Raw genomic sequence first — 23,533 nt, 5'->3', positions numbered from 1 at the left:
TCCCCCTCTGTGTCAAAAATAAACATTAAAAATTAAAAAAAAAATCAGAGCCATCCAAACAATAAGCAGTTGCAAATGGTAATGAGAGCCTTGACCTTGCCGTTCTGATGCCAGCAGCTGGCTCACTAGCTCCATGCGGCAGAACAAGTCCCTGTCCCCATCGAGAGCCAGAGCAGCCCAACCTACCGGGGTTTCATCACTTCTCTGGGGAGACAGCCTCCCCTGCTCTGCATACATTTAAAGCGTCTGGACACTTCATTCTCTAGCGTCCCCTTATTCCGAGGCAAATCCCACGTTGCCATGAGCTTCGGGCTTGTTTGTTTTTCACAGTCTTTTCACGCAGAAAGAAGAGCCTTCGTTCATTTGGTTGTTTCTTGTGGTCACCAGCATAGAGTCTTTCGCACTGATAATACACAAAATCCATTCTTAAATAGAAGGCTTAGATAGGGGGCTGGCATGTGGCCATTGATGGCGTGTGGCATTTAAACAGGAACTCCGTGACTTTTCGGTTTGCGGCCAATGCAGATCGTTTCCCTGTGGACCGTGGTAAAGAAGAAATCATCTGAGGAGTGCAAACAATTTTGCAGCTCAGAGCGGTCTTGTAAACCAGGGCCACACATGTAACAGCAAAGCGATTTAAACAGGTCACTTGCGCACACATTTTAAACTTCTACTTTTGGATAGTTCACTTTATGTAAAAGTTTAACTCCCAAGAATGTTTCTCTTACCGTCTAGCATATAAATGGCCGTGTCTGAATACCTAGTCAGGAACAACTTTTTAAAGTTAATGTGAGTTTATTTTTCTTAATATCACATTTATTGTCAAATTGGTTTCCATACAGCACCCTGTGCTCATCCCAAGAGTTAATGGGAGTTTAAATCAAATATAATTAAATTGTACCATCGAATCAGGGGTAAGATACAGCGCATTCAGAAAGCACCTCGGTCGTTTTCTTTCTTTGTTTTGAGAGACAGCAAATGTGTGAGTGGAGGAGGGACACAGAGAGAGAGAGAGAGAGAGAGAGAGAGGGAGAAAGAGAGAATCCCAAGCAGCCTCTGCGCTGGATGGAGCCTGACGCGGGGCTCGATCTCACGAACTGTGAGCTGAAACCAAGAGTCGGAGGCTTAACTGACTGAGCCACTCAGGCGCCCCACACCTCTGTCCTTATTCTGGAGTCGTCAGCAGCTTGGGATCACTCATAAAACCGACCGCTTCATTCATACAGTAATTGTGCTCTGCCGTCTGGCTTTCTAGTAACCACTCTTTCTGCACAAGGTAGATCTCGAAAGGAGCCAAGCAGGTGGCTGCCTTACATGGACCATGCCGGACTGCCCTGGGTCCTTCCCTAAGATGCTGGTCGCGAGAATTCTGAAGCTGGAGCTTTATCGTCCCTTTGGTTTATGAACTTGGCTCTGTGCAAAGACAGATCTGTCAAGGATAGAGAATAGTTTATGCTGATCAACGTACTTGTGTTGCACAGCACGTGAGAGCCATCCATTGGGAACTTCCTGAATTCTGATACCAAACTCACCCTCCTACGTACAGCACTCCCCGTCCTGCTCTGTCACGGTAAAGAGCCATCCCTCCCGCATGTGAGAAGTAAGGTCTTCCTTCTCTGTCCCCGGACCCCAACCCCTCCTGCCTCCTCGGGGCTCCGACACTACCAGCTGAACCCTCTCCCTCCCTCCGTAGGCAGCTTCTCACCACCACCACCTCATCTGGAGTCTTTCCAGGAAACGGTGTGAGCCTCACCGGCGCCCCCTGCACCTGCACCCTCTCTTGTCCAGCCAGGCTTGGGGAAGAGTCGCCCATACTCCTCCGTTTTCTCACCCCCCGTTCTCAACCCGCTGCAGCCTGGCCTCCGTCCCCTGCGCTCCCTAAAAGAGCGCCAGGCGAGCTTGCTAACGGCCTGCACCCTGTGCTTTTCCAGCCTCACCAGCCTTTCCAGCCTCACCTCCCTCTGTTGGCCGGGCATGTCTTCCCCCCTCGCTCCCAGGATGGGACATCCTCCGTCTTCTCCCGCCCTCACGCACTGCCCTTCTCTGACCCCTGGCGGGTTCATCTGGCTTGGTCTGCAGCGTAAATGGTGGGATTCTGTGAGGTTCCGGCCTACGGCCTCTCGCCTTCTCAGGCCATGCCCCGTCATGCTCCTGGCTTCGAATATTCTCCGTAGTGCAGACCAGCCACGGGTCTCTGTCGGTGGCCCAGACGTCTCCTCCCCACTGAGCTCAGTGCACGCCGCCGCCTACTTGACCTTGCCATTTGGGTGGTACAGAAGCATTCTGACTCAGCAGATCCAAACTCAAACTCGTGGCTGCCTTCCACCCTTCCTGTCCTCCTCCACAAAGCCCCGCCTCCCTTCCAGTGTTCCCATCTCAGCAAACGGCATTACTGTCCACCCAGTTGTGTTACGTCACGAAACCTAAGATAGATGGACAGACGGATCTCCCCCCCACACACCTGCTTCTCCCCACCCTGTCCATCTAGGCTCCGTCTCCGTGGATTGTCAACTTGGCTTCCTAAGCGCGAGCGCCTCAGCCGCCACAGCCCAGCCTGGGTGACCGTCCTCCCCCAGCAGGTGGCCACTAGCCTCCCAGGGCCTCTTTCCCAACTGCCTCTTGCCCCCCCCCCCGCCCCACCCCCAGCCCCTTCTCCATAGGACAGCCAAGGAGATGTGTTGTAAAGCTGAAATGTGACCCACTTTATCTAAAACGTAAACCCTTCGCGGCTTCCTGTTGGCTCCTTGAGAAAAGATCAGAACCCTGAACACAGCTTCCCTGGGCCACACGGCCTTGCCCACCTTCCTTCTTCCCCTTGCTCTCCACTCCGGCAAACTGGCTTCCTCTGTTCTTCAGATTAGGGCGCGATGTCACTTCCCCCCCGGGACCCCTCTCCCAACCCAATCGGGTCAGATGCCAGAGGCCCTGCCCCGGTGCCTCCTGTCGGAAGCTCTCACCACAGTCACATTCCATACTTACTCCCGTGACTATTTGATTAATGACTGCTTCCCCCAGAGGCAAGGCCTCGATCTGTCTTTACTCATCCAGTGCCTAACACAGAACCTAGCACAGAACTGGCCCTCAATAAATAATGAATAAATGAATTTACATTTGGATGGGGCTGAGAATATGGCAGCTGCTTCTAAGAACCATTCCTGCACATAATAGGCATTAAATCAGCCTTAGCCTCTTAAATTGCTATTTACTCTTTGCAGGGAAAAGAATGGAGTGGAGTCCAATACCTTGTCCACAGCAAGTCGGTTCAGAGCCGAGCCACGGCTAGAACCCAGATCCTTGACCTCCTGAGCTGTTCTATGCCTTATCCTCACAAAGCCACAGGATCATTTTCCTCCCCAATCTCATTTTTTTTTATAGCTTATTTATTTTTGAGAGAGTGAGAGTGTGTGCAGGGGAGGGGCCGAGAGCGAGGGGAAGAGAATCCTGAGCAGGCTGTGCTCAGTGTCAGCCTGGAACCCATTGTGGGGCGGCTCGATCCCATGAACCGTGAGGTCACGACCTGAGCCACAGTCAAGAGTCGGACGCTCAACGGACTGAGCCACGCAGGCCTCCACCCCCGCCCCCCAGTCTCATTTTCAAAGCCAAGATAGCTAATTATATAGCACATGTCCTTCGGGAGGGCTTAGCTGCATTTTATGGCTAGGATTAGCCTCGATGTTCTCAGACCCTTTCAAGGAAATGAAACATATATACAGGGCCTCATTCGAGAGCATGTATCTTTGACTAAAGGCTGCCTCGTTAACAGAATTTGCTCTGGTTGCAGTTCACTCATTGTTTCGTCCCCTCCAAATGTGACCCATAGGAAACACAAGAACGAAAAAGCTGGCACAGAATCAGCCGACGGGTCTGGCAACAGAAATCGATGGGCTTCTCAGCATAAGCCAATGGCGGAACTTTCTGCAGGCGCTTCTGGGCATGAGCTTCGAAAACGTTGGCCTGACTCCTGGGATGCAACCTCCACCTTGAATGTGGGGCTTGTTCGAAACATACTGACCCCAAAGCCCTAGCTTCATTCAGAGCCTGGGTTCTAGCAAGTGGTCCCATAAAGATGGCTGCACACCCCTTACCGATGAGCCAAGGATTCTGGGGGATGAGAAAGGGAAAGGTAAGGCAGGGCTTCCAAGAAGCTCATGCCGAGTGGGGTCTGCATTCCAGACAGATGACATAGTTTCCTCCGGAGGTCTGAGAATGCTATTTTAGGAAAGGCTTCGAGACTACGGAGTCCAAATTTAGAGCCTCCGATATTGCAGATTTCCATATATACAGCTGGTCCTTATCAGTGGGAATAAATAGCGCCTTAATGGGGCATTTCGAAAAGAAAATGACTAATGAACGGGAAGACGTTCTTATAAACTTAAAAATGCTTTGGAATACAATTTCCAGCAGTTTCCAGGGTGCTGTAGATTTTACAGACAGCTGACCAGAAATCCTTTCTCTGGTATCAAAGCCCATTCCCTACCTATAGCATATACGGTGATGACATTGGGGTTTCACAGGATCCATTGCTTGGCCCAGGGCAATGAGGAGAATTACAAGTGACCTCAAGCATTGCATTTGAGATATTGGCGCTCGCTAACTCCACGGACTTTATATTTTCACGCTGGGTGTCTCTGGAGATCCCGTGGTTGTAAACACCTTGCCAACTAGAGACACTTGGTTGCCGATATTTGGAGAAGCAGCAGGAGAGCGCCCCTTTCCACCCCTTAGGTCACAGTGCAGGACTCCGAGGAGCCTCGGACTCCTTCTACAGTTTTCTCATCTCACACACACCTCATCCCATGGGTGAAGCAGGAGGCTGAACTTTGCCGGGTGGTTGGTTAACCAACTTCCAAAAGCTTCAAAACAAAAACGCACAAACATCTCTGTGGATGGTGAGGCCCGCTGTTTGTGTGACTCATTCCTGGAATCTTTTACGCCCGTGCCAGCTTGTAGTTCTCCCGTGTGGCACCCTTCCCACTTTCTGGCGCCTTCTGTCACCTCGTGGGGCCACCATGGTCTGTCCCCTCCCTCCATTGCCGCATCGTGGCAGAGTTCATGCCCTTGCTGTCATGGTTCCCTTGTTATGGCTCAGTTCCGTGCCGGCGACAGGAGAGTCATTTCTGTTCCTGCTCGCTCGTCATTCCACGTCTAAGGCGGCCCTGGTGGTGACGGGTGGGGACAAGAAGACCGTCTATTGTTCTTTGCAGACAAGACATGCTCTCTTGCGTCACCCTGGGGCCATGACCCTCTTTATGGTCTAACTGGATCTGCACAAACATGGCAAGAAGCAAGCTCTAGCCTGGGGGGTTGGAGAAGAAAGGCAGAGGCCACAGGAGAGAAAGGGACCTCTGTGAAGAGAAGAGTCCACTTGCCTAGAGGCCCCAGAGGAGCAGGGCGGGGCAGGGGCCGATGACGGGAGGAAGGAGGAGGGTCAGCCTGGCATGACGTGACGCACGGTGCCTTTCCTGGGGTTGAAATTGAGGAACTGAGGATGAGGTAGTAGTAAGAGCCGGTCGTTCAGAGCACAGGATGGAACGGGACCTCCGGCCGCTCGCTCTGTCTCATGCATCTACGAGGGCTGAAGAGATTAATGACCCAAGGAGGATATGATATGGTCCAAAAACTTTTCCTGGATTTTTTCCGTAGGCGGCTGAGCCAGAGGCCGACCGCGGAGGAATTGGAGCAGAGGAACATTCTAAAACGTAAGTGACTGAGCCCGTGGCGGTCGCTGATGTCTTGCGGTGGCTTCGGTTATTCGTTCATCCGTGGGCCGCCAGCTTTGTCCCTCGTGCCCGCGTGGGAATGCCTGCGAACCGCTCTGCCGGTTGATGCGTGACCCTCCTCGCGTGTTACAACAGCCAAGGCAGCGTCCCCACAGAGAAGGCAGATTCGGGTTCACTAGGCCCACCCAAAGCTCACGGGCTGCAAGGGCCACCTTCCCTTTCGTGGGCTGTAAAGTCAGAGAAGCTGCGAGATGAGGGCAAGCAAAGCCACTCAATGATTCCGAGCAGGGTTAGGGTCACCTTCCAACCCAAATGGGCTGAGAACCCACAAATTTCTATACTGATGGCTAAAAGGGAGGCAGACAGCCGCTGGAAGGCGGGGGCTCGAAACCATGACCTTCCGTTGCAGCTGGCTCCCCCCCCCACCCCGCCCCGCTTTGAACATGAAATGCAAAGTCTAGGAAGGCATTTCTCAGGGAGAACGCTTCCTGTCCCCTCTCGGGATTTCTACAGCTGGCCCACGGCCTGCCTGCCGAATGCTCTCACCCAAGAGAAACTCGCCCGTCACCCTGGCTGTGGCCAGAGACCATGAACGAGCCCCTTGTTCGGTTCAGGACACAGGGATACTTGAGTAGAGCGAGGGAATCCACTTGGCGTCCCACCAGCGTAAAACGAAAACACACAAACATCTCAGGGACTGCATTTGGCGGGAGATCTTAAACAGTTAAAAAACAAACCCCCTCTGCCCACATCTGCCCCATCTTTATTACTGCTGCCACCAGCACCTGTCTAAGATGGGCAACAAATACTGTTTTTAGTTTCACTCATGACCCTTTCTCCCCACGCACACATCCGCTTCTACTTTCTAGAAAGGAGAAATAACGTGCTGTTGCACAGTTTCCTGGGAATGTCATGGCATGTGCACGCGCGTGTATGCATGCACGTGCACGCGCACACACACACACACGCCAGCCACGTGAAGCCTGTTTGAGCAGCTGGATATTTCCACTTAGACCAAACTCAAATGTGCTTGATCTTTTCTACCCCCCACCCCCCCCCCCTCCCCACTGTGGCCTTGAGACTCGCTGGGTTTTGAAGGGTTTGCTGCCGGGAGCTGTTGAGTTGCTGTGGGGGCAGGCGTGTGGCCCGCAGCCCCTGCAGAGGACCTGTCCCTGCCATATCTGCCTCTGTGGACATCCTGCCCGCCCTGCTCCCGGCCTTGCTGCCTCCCCAGCTCTCAGCAGGTGTTCTTTTCAAGGTTGGCATTCCTCATTGCTGCCCGTACCTCACATACCCGCTAGGTCTCTAGGAATTCGTGTATATGTAGTTTTCTAACCAAGAATGCCCTTCACGGTTTTGAAGCTAAATGTGCCATAAAATGAAAGAGAACTTTTTCAGATGATTTCCAGGGTTGGGGGCGGGGGGGACGTTTGGCCTGTGTGCTGTCTCTACCTTTCTGTCCCAATCGGACACCTGATCCATTGTAACCTTTCTGTTGTTGGAGACAAAGAAAAGCAGGTGTCCATTTATTCCTAAAGTGGGAAGGCAGGTAAGGGTGTGTCCTTGCCCCTCTGTTGCTTCACCCACACACATACACACACATAACACGGATCTGTGTTTTCTGGAGGAACCAATCTCCGTGCCATTTACTTGCTGTTCAGTGGCCTCCAACCTGCCCCCAAACAAAGAAGCTACCGCTTGGGGCGTCTGAGTGGCTCAGTCGGTTAAGCATCCGACTTCGGCTCAGGTCATGATCTCCCAGTTTGTGAGTTCGAGCCCCGCGTCGGGCTCTGTGCTGACCGCTTGGAGCCTGGAGCCTGCTTCAGATTCTGTGTCTTCCTCTCTTTCTGTCCCTCCCCTGCTCATGCTCTGTCTCTCTCTGTCTCAAAAATAAATAAAACATTAAAATTTTTTTAAAATAAAAAATTTAAAAAAAAAAAAAACGAAGCTACCACTCTCTGGGGGATTATTCAGGTCTCAGAAAATAATTCTCTCAGCAAGGGCAGGGGGTTTAGAAAGAGGAGGTCTAAAATCCCCAGCTCACCTCTGGCTTCCAGAAGGCACCAGCTCCTACTTGCTTGCCCAGATCCCTGGGAGACTGTGGGCAGGTCCTCACATTGGCTTTTTGTTGCCATCTAGAAAGACCTTCAGATCTTAGAGACCATTACTTTTGTCTGGTAAGCCTGAGAGGCTTAGATCCAGGGACCAGAGCAGAAAACATTGTTCGCATGCTCCCCTTTGGTTCTAGCCGCCCCTCTCCTCCTCATCCTGTTCAAACAGCCAAATGAAAGAACTGCCTGACCGCATTCAAACAGGTTGATCATTTCAGTTTTCAAAACTTCTCAGAAATGAACTTCTCCTTCGTGTGAACTTTTATTTTTTTCCTCTGTATTGTGGAACTTGGTTTTCCTAAACGTGTTTTTCTTCCTTTCTTTCTTTCTTTCTTTCTTTCTTTCTTTCTTTCTTTCTTTCTTTCTTTCTTTCTTTCTTTCTTTTCTCTTTCTTTCTCTTTCTTTCTTTCTTTCTTTCTTTCTTTCTTTCTTTCTTTTTCTTTCTTTCTTTCTTTCTTTCTTTCTTTCTTTTTCTTTCTTTCTTTCTAAGTTTGTTCTGATGGTTACTCAAGAGATGTTTTCATGGTGTAAGAAAACACCCTCAAACAAATTCTTCTAAACCTTGCTTTCTGGGTTCTGAGTCATTTGAGGAACCCGATCTCTGAGGGTGCTGTGGAGACACAGGTCGCGGCTCTGCAGTAGAGCTCGGAGGGCCCGCAGCTACCTTCCAGCCCCACCCTGCCCGCCCCCTGGAGGCAGCACCTGCTTTGTCCCGCAGCCAATGAGACACTGTGCACATTTGAGCACATAATGAGCACACTCTGATGGTGGCAGCAGGTGATGACATCACGGGCCTTTCTTAGCCTCTCTGTCCAGTGGCCTAATGGGGTTGTCTTGGTACCCTCAGCCTGAGAATTCACGGCCCTCGGTTTGTAAATGGCTTTGAACTAGAGGTATAGATTCCATAGGTGGTGGCTCGTGGCCCTGCCCCTCAGGGGGACCTAAGAAACACACACAGGAGAGGAAGGCTCCCTGCTCTGTCGCAGAATGCCGCCCTCTGTGGCCCGTAGGGGCTTGTAGGATGAGGAGAGGGTCCGGATTGGAGTTTGAGGCCAGTAACCAGTAATGAGGAGGAGGGGCTGGCCCCAAGCAAAGCATGACGGGGAAGAGGCTGCTTATTCCAGTGAGAAAAAAAAAAAGAGCTGGACTGTTTGTCTAACTAGCTGCGTGGCGTGGGAGTAGCCACTTAACTCCCCTGGGCTTTCGCATCCTTATTTCCAGAATAGGAGTGTTAGACTTGGTGGTCTCTTGGGCCCCTCGTGGCCATACTTTCCTGTGAGCTTGTACATTTTAACCAAGTTCCCTTGAGCTGCCTCCTGGGTACTCACTCTCCAGACCAGACCTCCCCTTCTGTACTCCAGCCACCTGCAAATGCAGCTTGCCAGGGGTCTCCCTTCTTCTTGCTTTCTGCCTTCCCGTTTCTCTCTGTTAGATGAGTTCGTACTAAGATGTTGATGGCTGACTGGTTTCATGGGTTTTTATCCAAGAGAAATTTGCCTATTAAAAAAAATGTTTTTAGTGTTTATTTTTGAGAGAGAGACAGAGTGCGAGCAGGGGAGGGGCGGAGAGAGAGAGGGAGACACAGAATCCGAGGCAGGCTCCAGGCTCTGAGCGGTCAGCACAGAGCCCGATGCGGGGCTCGAACCCATAAACCGCGAGATCATGACCTGAGCTGAAGTCAGACACTTAACTGACTGAGCCACCCAGGTGCCTCTCGAAACTTGCATTTTTAAAGGAGTTCTGGGAGGGAGATGGGATATCTTTAAATCCAAAGGAAAGGGCTCTCATGTGGGGGGCCAGGGCCCTGTGGGGCAAGCTTCCATGGAGACCGATGGTGGCCTTTGCCCACCGCAGGATGTGAGCATTTCTGTGCCCCCATACAAGATCCTCAGACGCACCCCACCCCCCCAGGCAGCCACAGCAGGCAAGCTGTGCCCCTGGGGGTGTCGCTCAAGGGCCTGAGCTCTGCTCTGAACTGCCATTGTCCCTTCCAGCCGGAAGTGTGAGTTGCCTCTGATTGTGGTGGCCGCTGTCAGGACCCGCAAGGAGGAACAGGGTGGGACCCCGCTTCCGTGCACAGGGGCTTCCCTCTTTTACCGACCTGGCCAGTCGTGAGCCAACTGAATGGCAAGCAAGTGTGCCCTGAGTTCAGTTACTGAAACATAATTTAGCAGCAGTGATTTGATGCGAAGACCAAGCTGAAGGAGATTGCCTTCACGGATGCCGTTCTAAATTCAGTGGGTGAGAATCAGAGACCTTCTTTGGACACGGTTTGATTTCTGTGACCTTCAAGGTAGACGATATTGGGCTTAGACCCTCGCCTCCATTCCAAGGCCCGGAAGGAAAGTGACGTACCCAAGGTCACTCGCTTTGCTTAAAATAAGCCCGCATTCTCTGCCCTCCATACCTCTGCTCCCTTCCCCAGACCCTCTAACCTATGGCTCTTTAAACATCTGGTGAGTAAGTCACCCCGCATATCAAGCCAAGAACGTTTAGACTCCGAAGTCTGCTCTCCTAAGACACTCCTTAAAAGTCTAAATGCAGGCAATTGTGTCCCACACTCTGGCCTCACACCTGCTCTGTGGACTTCTTGGAAGATTCAAAGAATTAATGGAATCAGGGCTTGCGAAAGGTGAGCGTTTTGAAATCCCTCTCCGCGTGCCCAGTGCTGTGTTCGGCCTCAGCCGTGCCTGGTTTCATTTCTGCAGCAAGTGGCAGGCACCCCCAGAGGCTGGTCTTCTGTTCTGTCTCCACGGAGCACCAGACATGAGGCCACATCACAATGAGCCCCCGTCAGTCACTGTGAGGCCCAAGGCAGAGTTGAGCCGGCCTGAGTCTTGTCCAAAGAAGGGAGCCTCGCCTCCCTCCAGAGGCCCATGTCCCTGCTAACAGCACCCTCATCCTGTTAGGACCTATCTCCCTGCCTTAGAGCCATACTTCTCAGCCCGGCATTTCTGCCTGGAGACTTGAAAACCCGTGACACACACGGAAAACACAGTAAGGTCAGCCAGCTCACTGTCAATTTGAAACAAGGCAGGCAGTTTAGAAAGCGTCCCTTAGGCAGGAGGGTGGCCGCGGTGGGGGGGGGGGGGGGGGGGGGGGAGACAGGAGCTCGCTCTCCCCTTGTTCAAGTCGTGAGGGGCTTGGCCTGGAGCCTGCAGAGGTTCAGAGGGTACACCTGCGTGTGACACTGTTTCCCAAAACCAAAGCATGGTCAATGTTTCTTGCAGCTCGGAATGAACAGGAGGAACAAGAGGAGAAAAGAGAAATCAAGAGGAGGTTAACTCGAAAGGTGAGCGGGTTCTCCAGGCGGGAGCTGGGACAGGACAGCGCGGGCCGCCCTTGGCTCCCGTGCCGCCTGCGGGCCCCGGTGGCCTTGCAGCTGCCTGGCCCGGAGGAAGTTCTGTCAGTGGCCCCGCGCCTTGGCTGTGAGAGCGAGCGGCTCTCTAGATTCTCCGGGACTCCCCCCGGGGACGGTGGTCAGCTCAGTTTCATGGCCTTCAGTGCTTTGGGCTGGTGACATTCCACTGCTTGATTCTGTGACGCCCATGCCTCCCTCCCCCCAGGCAGCTTGATGTCAGGTGCATTATGTTTTCTGTTACCGCGAACGTTTTGTTTTTGAGAAATTCACCGTAATGCCACCAAGCATGGGAACGTCATGATCAAAATCGGTAGTTCAAATGTAATGCAGTTATTTGCTGTGACCCTGGGAGAGTAAGTTTTCCTTGCCTCCCCTGATACTGTTCCTTACCTATGAACTGAGAACTACTTGGTTTGATTATGCCAGGTCCAGCTTGAATTACTGAATTTAGGAAGATGCCCAAAGTGCTGATAAATTTACTGCAGGTGTTTGAAAAGCACTTAAAGTCACAAAGCTGGAATTCTTATGTATTTTAACCCCCAGAATAGGTGATGCGGCAGCGTGACACAGACCCGAGTGGATCTAATTCCGTATGAGTGGCCTCTCTAGTAACAGACTCTTAGTTGAGGCTATTCCTGGATGGTGTTGACGAGTTTAATTAACTGATAACACACAGGAAACGGAACTATGTTCTGTTTTTAATCAGCCTCCTACAGTGACCTTCCTGAGAGAAAGATACTCAAATCTTAGAGACAGTTAAGAGACCCATTAAAATTAATTTTCAAAGGTTTATGAATGGACTTTTCTCCCTAGAAATATTATGTAAAGGAAGAAATGCAGAGATCCTAAAACATCATGCCAATTATTAAGGTGATGATTTGTGCGTCTCTGACTTTGTCTCCCTTGGAGCATCCCAAATACCCAGTGACAAGCCAAATGCTATCCCAATTATAAGGAAAATAAACAAGAGCCTGAAAGGCCAGATGACAGGCTGGCGTCCCCCTGGTTGGGAACTCGAACAAGAGCTAAGTGACCTCACTTTGTCCAGGTGCCCTCACCCAAGTCAAGGTCTGATTCTTTAAATCCCTAAGACCACCCCATCTTTGGAGGCAGGGCGTCCTTTCTCCCGAGCCTGAGTAGTGAGGAGGACAGGGGAAGATACACCACCTTGTTTTAAGTGTGTCCTTGAAATGACTTAGACTATCCAGAGGAGGCTGGTGATAACCCCTCCTTTCTGATACAGAAAGGTCTAGACATTTCAGGGGGAAAAAAAATCACATTTCTATAAAATTCATTGGGGTTGATTGCTGCGCCCAAGTCTCCTAAACTTGAGGGTTTCTTGCTAAAAGCTAGAAATAGGAAAATACTTAAGCCTATATTTAGTTTGTATCTTTTTAAAAAGAGTATACAAAAAGTCAGCTAATTGCATAATTTGGCAAGGGAGGAGGGTTCCCTCCCCAGCCATCTCCCGAAGGATGGGTACCGCTAGGGACAGGTGCCCCCAAATAGCCCCTCATTTTTGCAGGTCTCCAAGGCAAGAGAACTTCCTTCTCTTCCTCCTTCCTTCTCCCAGGAAAGCTGCCTTATAATTTCAGCATTTGCCCTTCCCTGGGACTGGCTTGGGGAATGAAAAATGACTTTAAGGGAAGGGAGAACCGCTTTGAAGGGGAAGACTGGAAGGCACTTTCACCTCTGTTTTTGACGACAGAGATGTGAGCCTGCCAGCAGGTAGGGAATTCTGTAGTGCCTCCTGGCCCTGGGCAGATCTTTCTCCTCTGGGGCCTTGAGCACAGCAAGACCAGATGCCAGTGACGATGGCTGTCGTTCGGTTACCCGCAGCCCTAAGGTTTCCTCAATTCAGTTCTATTTCGTTCTAACGCAGTAGGGAGAAAAATGAGAGCCAGGAGCTGATACAGGACACTGATAGCAACAGACCAGTCGTTTTCTTCAGCCAAATTGAGACTAACCTAAAAATTATGTGCTCTGTCTTTTAATAAATGCCAGCCTCCCCCTTTGGAAAAAAAAAAAACATGCTGGCTAGCTAAATGGATAGATGGATGGGAAGAAGAAAGGAAGGGAGGGAGGGGGGGGAAAGGGGAAATGCACTTGGGTCAAGTTGTATTAGTGGTGGATCGGGGGCCTCAAGTAATTTACTTTTCAGTATCTGCTTGCAAGTGATATTTCTGCCATAGATTGAAACATAATGCTTCCAACCTCTGCCCCCCCCCCGCCCCTTCTTCTAGCCCGCCATCCCCAGAAAACGGACTTCGGCCACAAAGATCATTTCCTCGCCATCTGAGGAGGGACCCTAGGTTCATGTACCCCAAAGGCAAGCCAAAGGCACATCTGAGCACTAAGTAGCCAGGGGCACGAGCCCATGCTCGCAGGGGAGAGTCCCAGGGGGCATTGGTTAGGTGGCCGACACACCACCCGAGACCCCCCCCCCCCGGGGAAGAAACCGGTCCCCTCCTCATTCCCTCCCTCCTAGCACTTGGGAGCAGCGCCTTATCGATTTGGAGAGATCGTGTCTAAAGTCTCCGATGGGACTCAGGCATGAAAAATAGCCCCTGACCTTTGGATCTAACATTTAGTTTTCTGTTCGCTCCAGACTGCCACCAAGTCTGTTGGTAAAGTACCCAGAGCATGATTTCTGGAAATATAAACTAGAACTTCCGTGCTTAACCTTCCTCTTGTCACAGTACACTTAGAAATTAGCACCGTCTGCCCAGCATTTCGCGGTAAATCTTGCTAGTCCTAAGAGGCACAAGAGATGTTGAGCAGAGTCCTTGTGTAGCTGGGGAAACAGGAAATGTTTGCATGTATTTTAACGAGTGTGCAAAAGCTGCCTGAACTCACATTGCAGAGGGCACATGTTTGAGTCCGGATGGACTGTTCACAGTACCCCACGAAGCCTGGGACAGCTGTGGGTTTCCTGCGACAGGCCAGCACTGACACCAGAAGGTCCTGTCCCAGGAACGCCAGGGCTGCCTCAGCACAGATCTGAACCACTCTGACAGGGGGCTGCGTGTGGCCCAGGCAAGTGGGCCACAGCCCGCTAGGCCTCTGATCCCCCACATCCCCCCTCCCACCATTGGCCAAGAGGGAGCCGCAGGCTGCTTTGGTCCCGCCTGCAGCCTGGCCGTACCCGGCTCCATTCTGTTTGATCCCAGCCGGGCAATCATCTAACTCCTTTTCCGCGTGCTCTTCCACGGTCCACCAGCTGGCAGCGGGCTGGAGCACGCTGGCACCACCAACGGTGTGTGGCAGCCGCGGGAAATCGAGTCAGGACAGCCAGGGTGGTTGGGATTCACTTGTGCGTCTGTGTGTGTTGTACAGGCCTTTGTGGTGGGGTTGTATCTGACTGCACTTTCTGTTGGTAGAAGTGAATACAGCGTAGGGCTTGGAGGAAGAAGTGCTTTAAGATAACGTCGGTTAAACGTGCGTTCACAGCATCCTGAAGACACGGCGACGGTGTTGCTCCAGGAGAAATAAACCCAGTGACGGGAAGCGATGATAGAAACGTCAGCCTTGTGCTGCCCAAGTACAAAGGGACGGTGCTCGTGACTGGGACCGCGAGGCGGCTAAATAAATACACATTCTCGTCCTAGTTGTTGCACCCCTCGCCGCAGACCCGTCCTGAAGGCCTGTCCCATGCCTTCCTGGCCTAAACCCAGCCTCGCCCTGCATTTGCAGACGGACTGTGAGGAGCAGGGTCCCCTCTGGCCTCCTACATCATGGCTGCGGACCCCTGAATTTGCATATTGTTTGCACATCCGCCCTTTGGGGGGGGTCTAAAACACACGCATTTAAAACGATTTCCAGCCCCATCCTGCAGAGCACACTCAATCTGACACACGGGCGTGGCTTACAAATCCAAAATGAGACCGAAGCCTGGTGTGAGGTTCCCGTCCCCGAGTGGGAGGCTCGGCACAGGTGTGGGAAAATCCACAGCAGACGCCCGCACCCACGCGGGCAGACAGGCCGCTTACAAGGAGATGCTGCAGTGTTATTAAGACCCAGCCTACCTGTCTATCCGGAAAAGCCTGAAGGTAGCTCAGGGGATAATAAAGCTCTCTCTCTTTGAGTTCTGGAAAAGTCCCAGGTCCAGGAGTCAGAAGCCCTAGGTCCCCACCCCGGGCCCTGCCCCTCACTTGCTGAGGGACGTGTTGGTTGCCTCTCAGGACCTCGTTTTCCCACCGACCCAGCAGTCTACACTCCTCTGGCTGACCGGGTCCGTCTCTCCCTCCCTGCAGCTCAGCCAAAGACCCACAGTGGAAGAACTTCGAGAAAGAAAGATCCTCATCCGTTTCAGTGACTACGTGGAGGTGGCTGACGCTCAGGACTATGACCGCAGGGCCGACAAACCGTGGACCCGCCTCACCGCTGCCGACAAAGTAAGCCGAGGGGCGAGGAGTGGGGTAGGGGGTCCCCGTGCCTCGGTCTCCCCCCGCGTTGGCGTTCCCGCTTGCTGCCGGGACCCCGGGCTGAGACCAGCAGCGAGGCTGTGGTTGCAGTGGCTGTCATGGGGTGCCAAGCGCCCCCTGGGCCTGCTTAGGGTGCTGCTTCTCCCAGGGCTCCAGATAACCTGCGGGGAGGTCACCAAATTGATTCTCCACTGCCGGAGAGAAGGCACGCGACAGTCACATAATGTCATGCTGAGTGACAGCAGGAGGAGAGGCCGTGTGGGCGGCTGTGCCCACAGAAACAGAACATCTGTATGGGCACAGAACAGTTCACGAGTGCGAGGCTCCAGGCTTCTCGCAGCCCTTTGTGGAGAGGACGCTGTCCTTGGCACCCAGTAGGATTCACAAAACTAAAGAGAGACCGGCTCACTGTGTCTGCGGTTATTATACCCTAACGGTAGAAACGGGCCACAAATCACAGAGATGGCAAAACGTGCCTTGCTACGCTAAACCGTCATCCGTTTGGAAAACAAGATGAATCTGAGGCTGAGTTTTGTAAGAAATGCAGTGAAGCAAAAGGGAATTCTCACCTGTCCCCTGGACCATAAATCGAAATGAACCTCTGCTGCATAATCCTTTGGGACCCTAGTCCAGTCACCGTTAGGAACTGGAGAGCTAAGGGCCTTTTAAAACAAAATCTAAAATAATGACCACGTCTGGTGTGCAGGTGACATTGGGGAGACTCTGGCACACACCGGGGGCCTTCTCTTGAGTCCTGCCTTCGCCCCACGAATTTATGTGGGCTGTAGGGTGAGGCCGTCTACAGCGCAGACTCTGGCCTGATCGAACGCAGGGAGTTTGAATACAGGGAAGCCGCGGCACGCTGGTGGGAACATTGGGGCCAGAAGCAGGCTTTCCAGAAATGCCTCCCACACGGTGGGTCCACCCACAGGTCCCGATGAGTGGAAGCCTCTGCCCTCCTCTTAAACGTAACACTCATTGCTTCCCCGGACAGGCATCTGTGGTAGTGACCCCAGGAACCGGCACCACCATCCACCAGACCCAGAGGCCCAGCCCCCAGGCTGTTGTGTCATGTAAACGGGAACAGAGGAAGGAGCCCTGGCGCCTTCTGCCTTTTGTTCACAGCCTGACTGCAGCACCCTTGCTGACCGAGGATGAGGGAGGGTATCAGAAAAGCGGGGGGAAAGTACAGCGCGTCTCCCCATGCACGTGCTGAAGTTGTGCGTCGCATTCAGGGAACCCAGTTCCTCAAGAGCTGCGGCCCAAGAACAGGAAGTGGCGCCCACAGAGGTGGGGTGTGCCTGCCTTCTCTGGGGGGAGCCACTCTGATCCTGCCTGTGGGCCTTTCCGGCCTCTCAGTGCCTTGACAGTCCCATCGAAGGAAATACAGCAAAACCTCGGATTGTGAGGAAGACAAGCAAACGTTTCTAATAAATGTTAACTTGATAAATGAGCGACATCTTGGAATGTGAGTAGAGCGTGACGCCGAACGTCACATGATCACAGCTGAGCCAGCGGTTCTTGAAATTCGCTTTGCTACACAAGTGCTTTGGATTACAGGCGTGTTTCCGGAGTGAACTATTCTCACAAACCAAGGTTTTGCTGCACTCCCATTAGAAGGAGCTCTGGGAGGGAGTGCCTGGGTGGCTCAGTCGGTTAAGCGTCCGACTTCAGCTCAGGTCATGATCCCACGGTTTGTAGTTCGAGCCCCGCGTCGGCCTCTGTGCTGACTGCTCAGAGCCTGGAGCCTGCTTCGGATTCTGGGTCTCCCTCTCTTTCTCTCTGCCCCTCCCCCCCCCTCAAAAATAAATGAACATTAGAAGTAGCTCTGGAAAAGAGCGCATGTTTAGAATTTCAGTGCCTGGGGAGGAAGTGAGGTTTTCTGCAGTGTCAGAACCTTCTGTTCCACCTCCTCGTCTGTCCTTGCATCCTGCCTGCCTGCCCTCCCTCAGCCGCAGCACATCTACGGGTGCTGCTGGAAGGGGGCAGCTACTCAAACGAGGCCATACCCTTGATAATGGCATAGACCACCTCCGAATCAACAGAGCTGTGAAAGAGCGAGGTCTTTGTAAATCAAACGGAAAGGAGGCAGCTGGCAATCACCCATTCCCTTAATTTGACTGAGGAATTTGACCCACCCCTTCTAGAAGGACCCATCCTGAGGCAGCACAGTGCTTGTGCTGAGCTTAGATTGTTTGCCTACGGAAGATGAGGGGTTGACATTTAAATGTGCACTCGGGGCACCAGGTGGCTCCGTCGGTTGAGCGTCTTTGTCTCAGGTCACGGTCTCACGGTTTGCAGGTTGGAGCCCCGCATCAGACTTGATGCTATCGCTGCAGAGCCAGCTTCGGATCCTCTGTCCCCCTCTCTCTGTTCCCCTCCCCTGCTTGCACTGTCTCAAAAAATAAAACATTGAAAAAACACCACAACTTTCAAAGTGCACTCAGGACCCCAGGAGTGTGGGGCAGATCTGCATGGCCTCTTGCTGCCCCGGAGGCACTCCTCGGAGAGAGGAAGAAAAAGACACTTTGGGCAGTAGGCCAGATATCATTTGCGATTTACATTTAGGGGGCGGGGGGGGGGGGATTCTCCGTCGGTTCCAGGTGATTTTCTTTCCCCTCCCAGTGAAGGAATTCATTTTCCGTACTTATACTGGGTCGTTCGGCTTTGTCAAACAAAACAGGTAATAAGCGAACTCCCTTCCATCTGTCTCTTCTGCATATTCACGGAGCTCTCTTCTTTCCAGGCTGCCATTCGAAAGGAGCTCAATGAATTTAAAAGCACCGAAATGGAAGTTCATGAATTGAGTAGACATTTAACAAGGTTAGTCAATTGAGGGGTTCTTTTCCCTTTTTTTTCCTTCAAATGGTCATACCTGCCTCCCGACTAACTGCCATATGCTGCCGGATTACAGGTGGTGTGGTGGGGAGGGGTGGGGGATAAGAGAAGGTCCGCTGGGGTTTCCGAATGGAGGGGAAGGAGCACCGCGACCTTCTGAAGGCCTAGTTTTTCACTTAAAGATCTGTTAAGTGCCAGACCGCCCGTAACCCCAGAGTGGGTTTTTATGGAAACCTAAGCTGAGAAGAAAAGCCCATTGACATTTATATCCAGTCAGCCCAAGCCAAGCCTGGGCAAAATACCAAATCCACATGGGACTTCCAGAGTGGGTTTGCTCCTGTGATTCCGTGTGCCCGTATCCTCCTTTGGGGAAACTTAGGCACAGAGAGATTTAAGGGGCTGATATAAGGTCACATGGCTAGCTAGTGGCAGAGCCATTGACTTAATTCTTAGGACTCCTGTGGCGAACACTTAGAGAAACAGGACGTGCCGACTGGTGCCTGGGCTCAGAGATGCAAGTTGGGTGCTCCACCTTGCTGCCGAGTCCAGGCTGAGAGCGTGGGCCGAGGGCCACCAGGGCTGTCCGGTTTGGGCCCCCAGGAGCTCCAGATGAAACTACTCCCAAACATAAGGTGAATTCCGTGGGGGCTCGAGTACTTGAGGAGTTCTGTTAGGGATGTGCCTTTGGCCGGAGGTTTAACCAGATTTAACCTGCCACTCGTCAGCCACGGGGAGTCTGAGGATGGGAAGCTCGGGCTGTGGCGTCCGGCACCTCTAGCAGCCCCTTGGTCTTGACTTAATTATTTGTTTTCTAGGTTTCACCGACCTTAACAGTCAAATTCCTCCTGAGTGCTATGCTGTCTTCGAAACATAAATTTATAAGAACCATAAGTGCTGGTATTTATTCACTTCCCCATTATGATGTAAATCTTCTGAACTGCCTTTTTTTAAAAAGAAGAAGAAGAAAAAGGAAACCCGATCAGGATTCTCTTTGCGAAAGCCCAGTGGCCACCACTCCGCGGTCAGAGCTGCTGGTACCGCCGCGGACTCCGAGGGCACCGGCAGGCCAGAGTGGAGACTTCCCGGCGCTCGGAGCGGTCCCGGTCCTCTCCCTCCAGGCCTGGCAGGTGCCGTGTTCATTTAGGCTCCAGCGAACCTCTTCCCCTCAAGTGTCTGTCACCTGGGTCCAAAGAAAGCTGAGGCAGTGGGTTCGGCCTGGAATGGACTGTGCACATGGTCTGGTTGGCTTTCTAGACTTGGCCAAACACACTGGCTCCGGGTGTGGCATCCGACTTGGGGGCCTCTTAGGAGGAGGCTGAGAGGGAGCACTGTTCTCAGTCACCCCTGTCCTTTCTCTCCCTTCAGCCATCATCCATACCGTGAACAAAAGGGAAGATGCTTTTCTGGGGGAGTCTGTGGTCGACTGTCTGTCTCGAGAGTGTGTGGGCTGCAGGTATGGAAGGCTGGCACTGAGCACCTATCCTGTCCCCTCAGACTGAGCGGAGCTGCCTCCCGGGAAGCTCTGGTGTGCACAGGGGAAGCTGTCATCTGCTCAGTTCGAATTAATTGACCCATCTGTGTTAAAAAAAGCCAAATGTCACGGGTGGTCTTGTGCACCTGGCCACTGCTGTGGGACGCCCGTGGCATTGGTGCATCTGAGTGTAAGAAGCCTGGTGAGGACAGAGAGGCTGGGGAGAGAAACTGCTTGGCTGATGTTCGTTTTCTCCACGCACCCCAGGGCCAGTGACTGTATGGGTTGGAAGGTAACAGCTTCTGAGTGTAGGACCAATGCATGCAAGCCAGACACCATTCCTGAAAGACTGGCTCGCCGGTCTCTGATGGACTGGGACTCCAGAACCACCCGATGGCCTTCTAGTCTCCTTTGCACTGAAGAGTTTCTGTGGAGGGCCTTCAGGGTTCGGCATATGCCAGAATGGCGCAAACACCAGCCACACCTGCCCGTGCTGTACCTTCCTGCTCCTACCCATCTGGAGAGCATCCTTCCTCTCCCTCGTGGTGCTGGTAAAGCTGATGGGAGGTGTATCTCTAGCTGTCCCATTCGCTTGGGACCACAGGAAGGCAGTGCCCTCCTGATGGGGACACCCCGGGTAAGATGTGCAGTGAGTGGAAGGACAGCCCCCAAACCCTAACCACTCTCTTCACGGGGCCCGTCGCGGCTGCTTCTGTTTTCCTGCCTGACAGACCCTGTAGGGCCCTCTGTCACCAAGCCCTGCCCGGACCTCCGTCGTGGTCTCACAGTTACCGTGATTTTTCTCGGTAATGGCTTGCTCTCCTCCACACATGCCCGAGATTTAGAAAGATCCCAGACTGGCCTTCACAGAAAGGAGTTGACCAGTTCCCACCCCAAAACGTGTGGGAAGCAAGTTACTCTTGGGATGCACACCCATCAGCGAGGCCGTTGAATTTTCGGCAGGCATTAACAGCCCCTGTGGCTGCCGTTAACCCAGGAGCTGTGCAGTCTGGGGGGAACTCAGGGCAGTTCTTCAGGCAGTGCCCAGTAGCCGTCGCAAAGTTGTCCCCGTACCACCGGGAGTGAGCACGCCGCTCCCTGGCCCAAGGAGGGGCCGTCACTAGATCCTTTTCTCTTTGAATGTGGAATCTGATAGTTCAGGGAAAACGTGGTCGGGATTTTAGCGTGGCTGTAAACACAGTCTTCCCGAAAGGCTTACTGACGTTTGAATGTGCAAATGATATGACGAAAGATGTAGGGCTCTTTCGTTTAACTTCTCTACAGCGGGCACGTGTTCCAGGCGGAGGTGCCTGCCTTGCCCGGGTTGGAGTCTGAGCTTCCTGTAACTCACAGCTGTCTTCATGCGGCTCACAGGGCTCTGACATGATGGCCAGGCCTTCCGCGGGCCCAGGAGCGAGTCCTATGGAAACTCATTCCATCGCCTGGACTCCTCCCTCGAAGGCCAATGGCTTCTTTGCTGGCTTTGGTTTTTGGGCCTCTGATGCCCTGGGAACGTGACGCCCAAGTCTGTTTCCTGCAGCCAGCCAGCAGCCCAGGTTTCCTGCCCAAAGTGCCCTGTTCTTGCAGTCCGCTTGGAGCTGGGGAGAAATTGAACACAATTTCAGCCTCCATCCCTGAAGAGCACCCTTTGGGAGAAGTCAGTCGCAGGAATTAGGGGTGCACCTGCTGTGCTACAGAAATCCCACCCGCCATCAAGGTGGGCGATTATTTCAAGCGCAGCTCAGGGGGCTCTGCCACCTCCGTGGACCACAGGTTGGCCCTCTGCCGCCTCCTCCCTTTCATGAAATCCTGAGGTCTTTCTAGAAATCTATCCCAATTTCTTTTTTTTTTGCCATATCGTTAGGAAAACTGGAAGAAGTGTTACTTTCTAAGATGGCAAATTGACAATTACAAAAAAAAAAAAGAGAGATGGGCTAGATGGTTTAAAATGCATCCCCTTTTCTGAAAAAGCTGCGATTCTCAAAGGTCTTGTGTGTGTCAGTTCCCAGTTGAGCCTTCTGTCCTCTGGGTCAGTGTGAGGAAGAATGTGAAGTTTCTCAAGAGGTTTCCCTCTTGAAAGCAGATATTGCCCCATGCTCCGCACCACCTCCTGTGGCAGAAGGGACTCCTGTTGGCCTCCTTGCTGTGTTTCAAAATTGCTGATCGATTCCTCTCCAAAGGCCCTCAAAGCCCTGTAAAACTTTTAAAACGTTAGCCTTTATGTCCAATTAGAGAAACCAAACAACGTGATGGTAGGTGTGATAAAAAAAAAAAACAAAAAAAACAAAAAAAAAAAAAACCTCTGGGTTTATTTTTCTCCCGCTATGGATGTGTATTTATATTTGCCGAATGAATATTGTGGTGTGTGCTTCGATGAATGGGATTTCAGACTCTCCCTGTGCACAGCCAGTGGGTGGAGGTCACCTCCGATGACTTTTTCTTCCCATCTGTCTGTCAGTCCCCAAACCAGTTGCTTTTTCCAGTGGCTTCCCGGGTGTCTGTACATAGTTTGTCTTCGTATAGGAGCGCTCTCCTGTGTTCTAATTTAACAGATGATGGCTGTGTGAGGAAGACGATGTAAATACAATACAAATTAAACTGGATCTCTATGGCCTAGGTTTTGTACATACAGAAACTGCATGGTATTTAAATTATTGTTTGTCTCTGATGATGTATGCAGTTTCTTTAAAAACAAACCAAAAAAAAAAAGTCTAAAAAAAAAAAAATCCTTTCCTTGGCTCCCGTGTGTCTTGTCAACCACCAAAAAGAGTTGGGCTGCGGCTGGGATGAAGGGCAGGTCAGCTCAGCAGCAAAGCGTCAGAGTTATGGAGGCAGACAACCTCCTCGTGTATCAGGTGTTACTGGGTGCGGGGAGGACGGCTGCACGTAAATTAGCTTTCTAGGACTTTCTAAGACATACTGCCCAGCTGCCCTTTAATAAACTGCAGTCCCTCAGAGTCCTCCCCATAAGAGCAGCTATGAGACAGCTTTGGGTACCAGCAGTGCCATGGGGTGTCACTGCCCCAAAGCAAAAGCCACCAACTACTTGGCTTTAGAGTACTTTCTTGGTCTCTGGGCGAAGTCTGAGTATTTGTCCTGTAAAGCTAAGAGCTTTATCGCCTAACTTTCTGGTCCTGACTTGTCTTTTTGAAGTGCTGGGGGGAAGGCAAGACAAGCTTCGGTGCTTGCTGGCTGCATTTTTCTAGGTGGGTGAAGTGACCGGACAACCAATGTTTGGCCCGGCCCTGGAAGAAGGTGACCCTAGGGACAGGGAGCTTACCCTAGCGCGGCTCCCCTGTGCCGCTCCTGGGAGTCCTGGTGAAGGTCTTACCACGCAGGTGCCAACTCAGGAAGTCTGGGTGGGCCTGAGAGTCTGCATTTCTAGCTAGCTCCCAGGACATGCTAATGCTGCTGGTCCAGAAATCATGCTTCTGAGTAGCAAGGGCTTGGACGACAGAAGCCACTTTTGCTTCACCTGGGAATCTCCAGCTCCGAAGACCAGAGTGAGCACACACACCGCTTACTTCTTTGCTGAGCAGCGACCACAAAGCCCGCGCTGGCCCTCAGCACTCTGCAGCATTGCCTCAGAGGGCACACGGGCTCTCACC

The 23,533-nt window shown here is 52.3% G+C and overlaps 1 protein-coding gene and 1 long non-coding RNA gene across 9 annotated transcripts in view; one reads left to right on the top strand and one right to left on the bottom strand.

Annotated features, from left to right (window-relative positions):
* Nucleotides 1–22,528, top strand: part of PHACTR1 (phosphatase and actin regulator 1) — a 565,269-nt gene extending 542,741 nt beyond the window's left edge. For all 8 annotated transcript variants that reach the window (XM_058732981.1, XM_058732982.1, XM_058732978.1 and 5 more), the window contains 5 exons: nucleotides 5,644–5,699; nucleotides 11,062–11,123; nucleotides 15,446–15,586; nucleotides 18,363–18,439; nucleotides 19,270–22,528. In XM_058732981.1, coding sequence (XP_058588964.1) covers nucleotides 5,644–5,699; nucleotides 11,062–11,123; nucleotides 15,446–15,586; nucleotides 18,363–18,439; nucleotides 19,270–19,285 — 352 coding nt within the window. In that variant the 3' untranslated portion in view covers nucleotides 19,286–22,528. The remainder of the gene's footprint in view (nucleotides 1–5,643; nucleotides 5,700–11,061; nucleotides 11,124–15,445; nucleotides 15,587–18,362; nucleotides 18,440–19,269) is intronic.
* On the bottom strand, nucleotides 63–8,202 carry LOC131513777 (uncharacterized). The gene is made up of 2 exons (XR_009262784.1): nucleotides 7,765–8,202; nucleotides 63–562 (listed from the first exon to the last, which is right to left on the bottom strand). It is a non-coding gene; the product is annotated as an uncharacterized LOC131513777 (long non-coding RNA).
* Nucleotides 22,529–23,533: the final 1,005 nt, after the last annotated feature.

The sequence above is a fragment of the Neofelis nebulosa genome, chromosome 6 (assembly GCF_028018385.1).
Source record: "Neofelis nebulosa isolate mNeoNeb1 chromosome 6, mNeoNeb1.pri, whole genome shotgun sequence".
NCBI classification, from domain to species: domain Eukaryota; kingdom Metazoa; phylum Chordata; class Mammalia; order Carnivora; family Felidae; genus Neofelis; species Neofelis nebulosa.
Note: the sequence above shows the minus strand (reverse complement) of the source record. Positions and strands in the feature narration are given on the sequence as shown.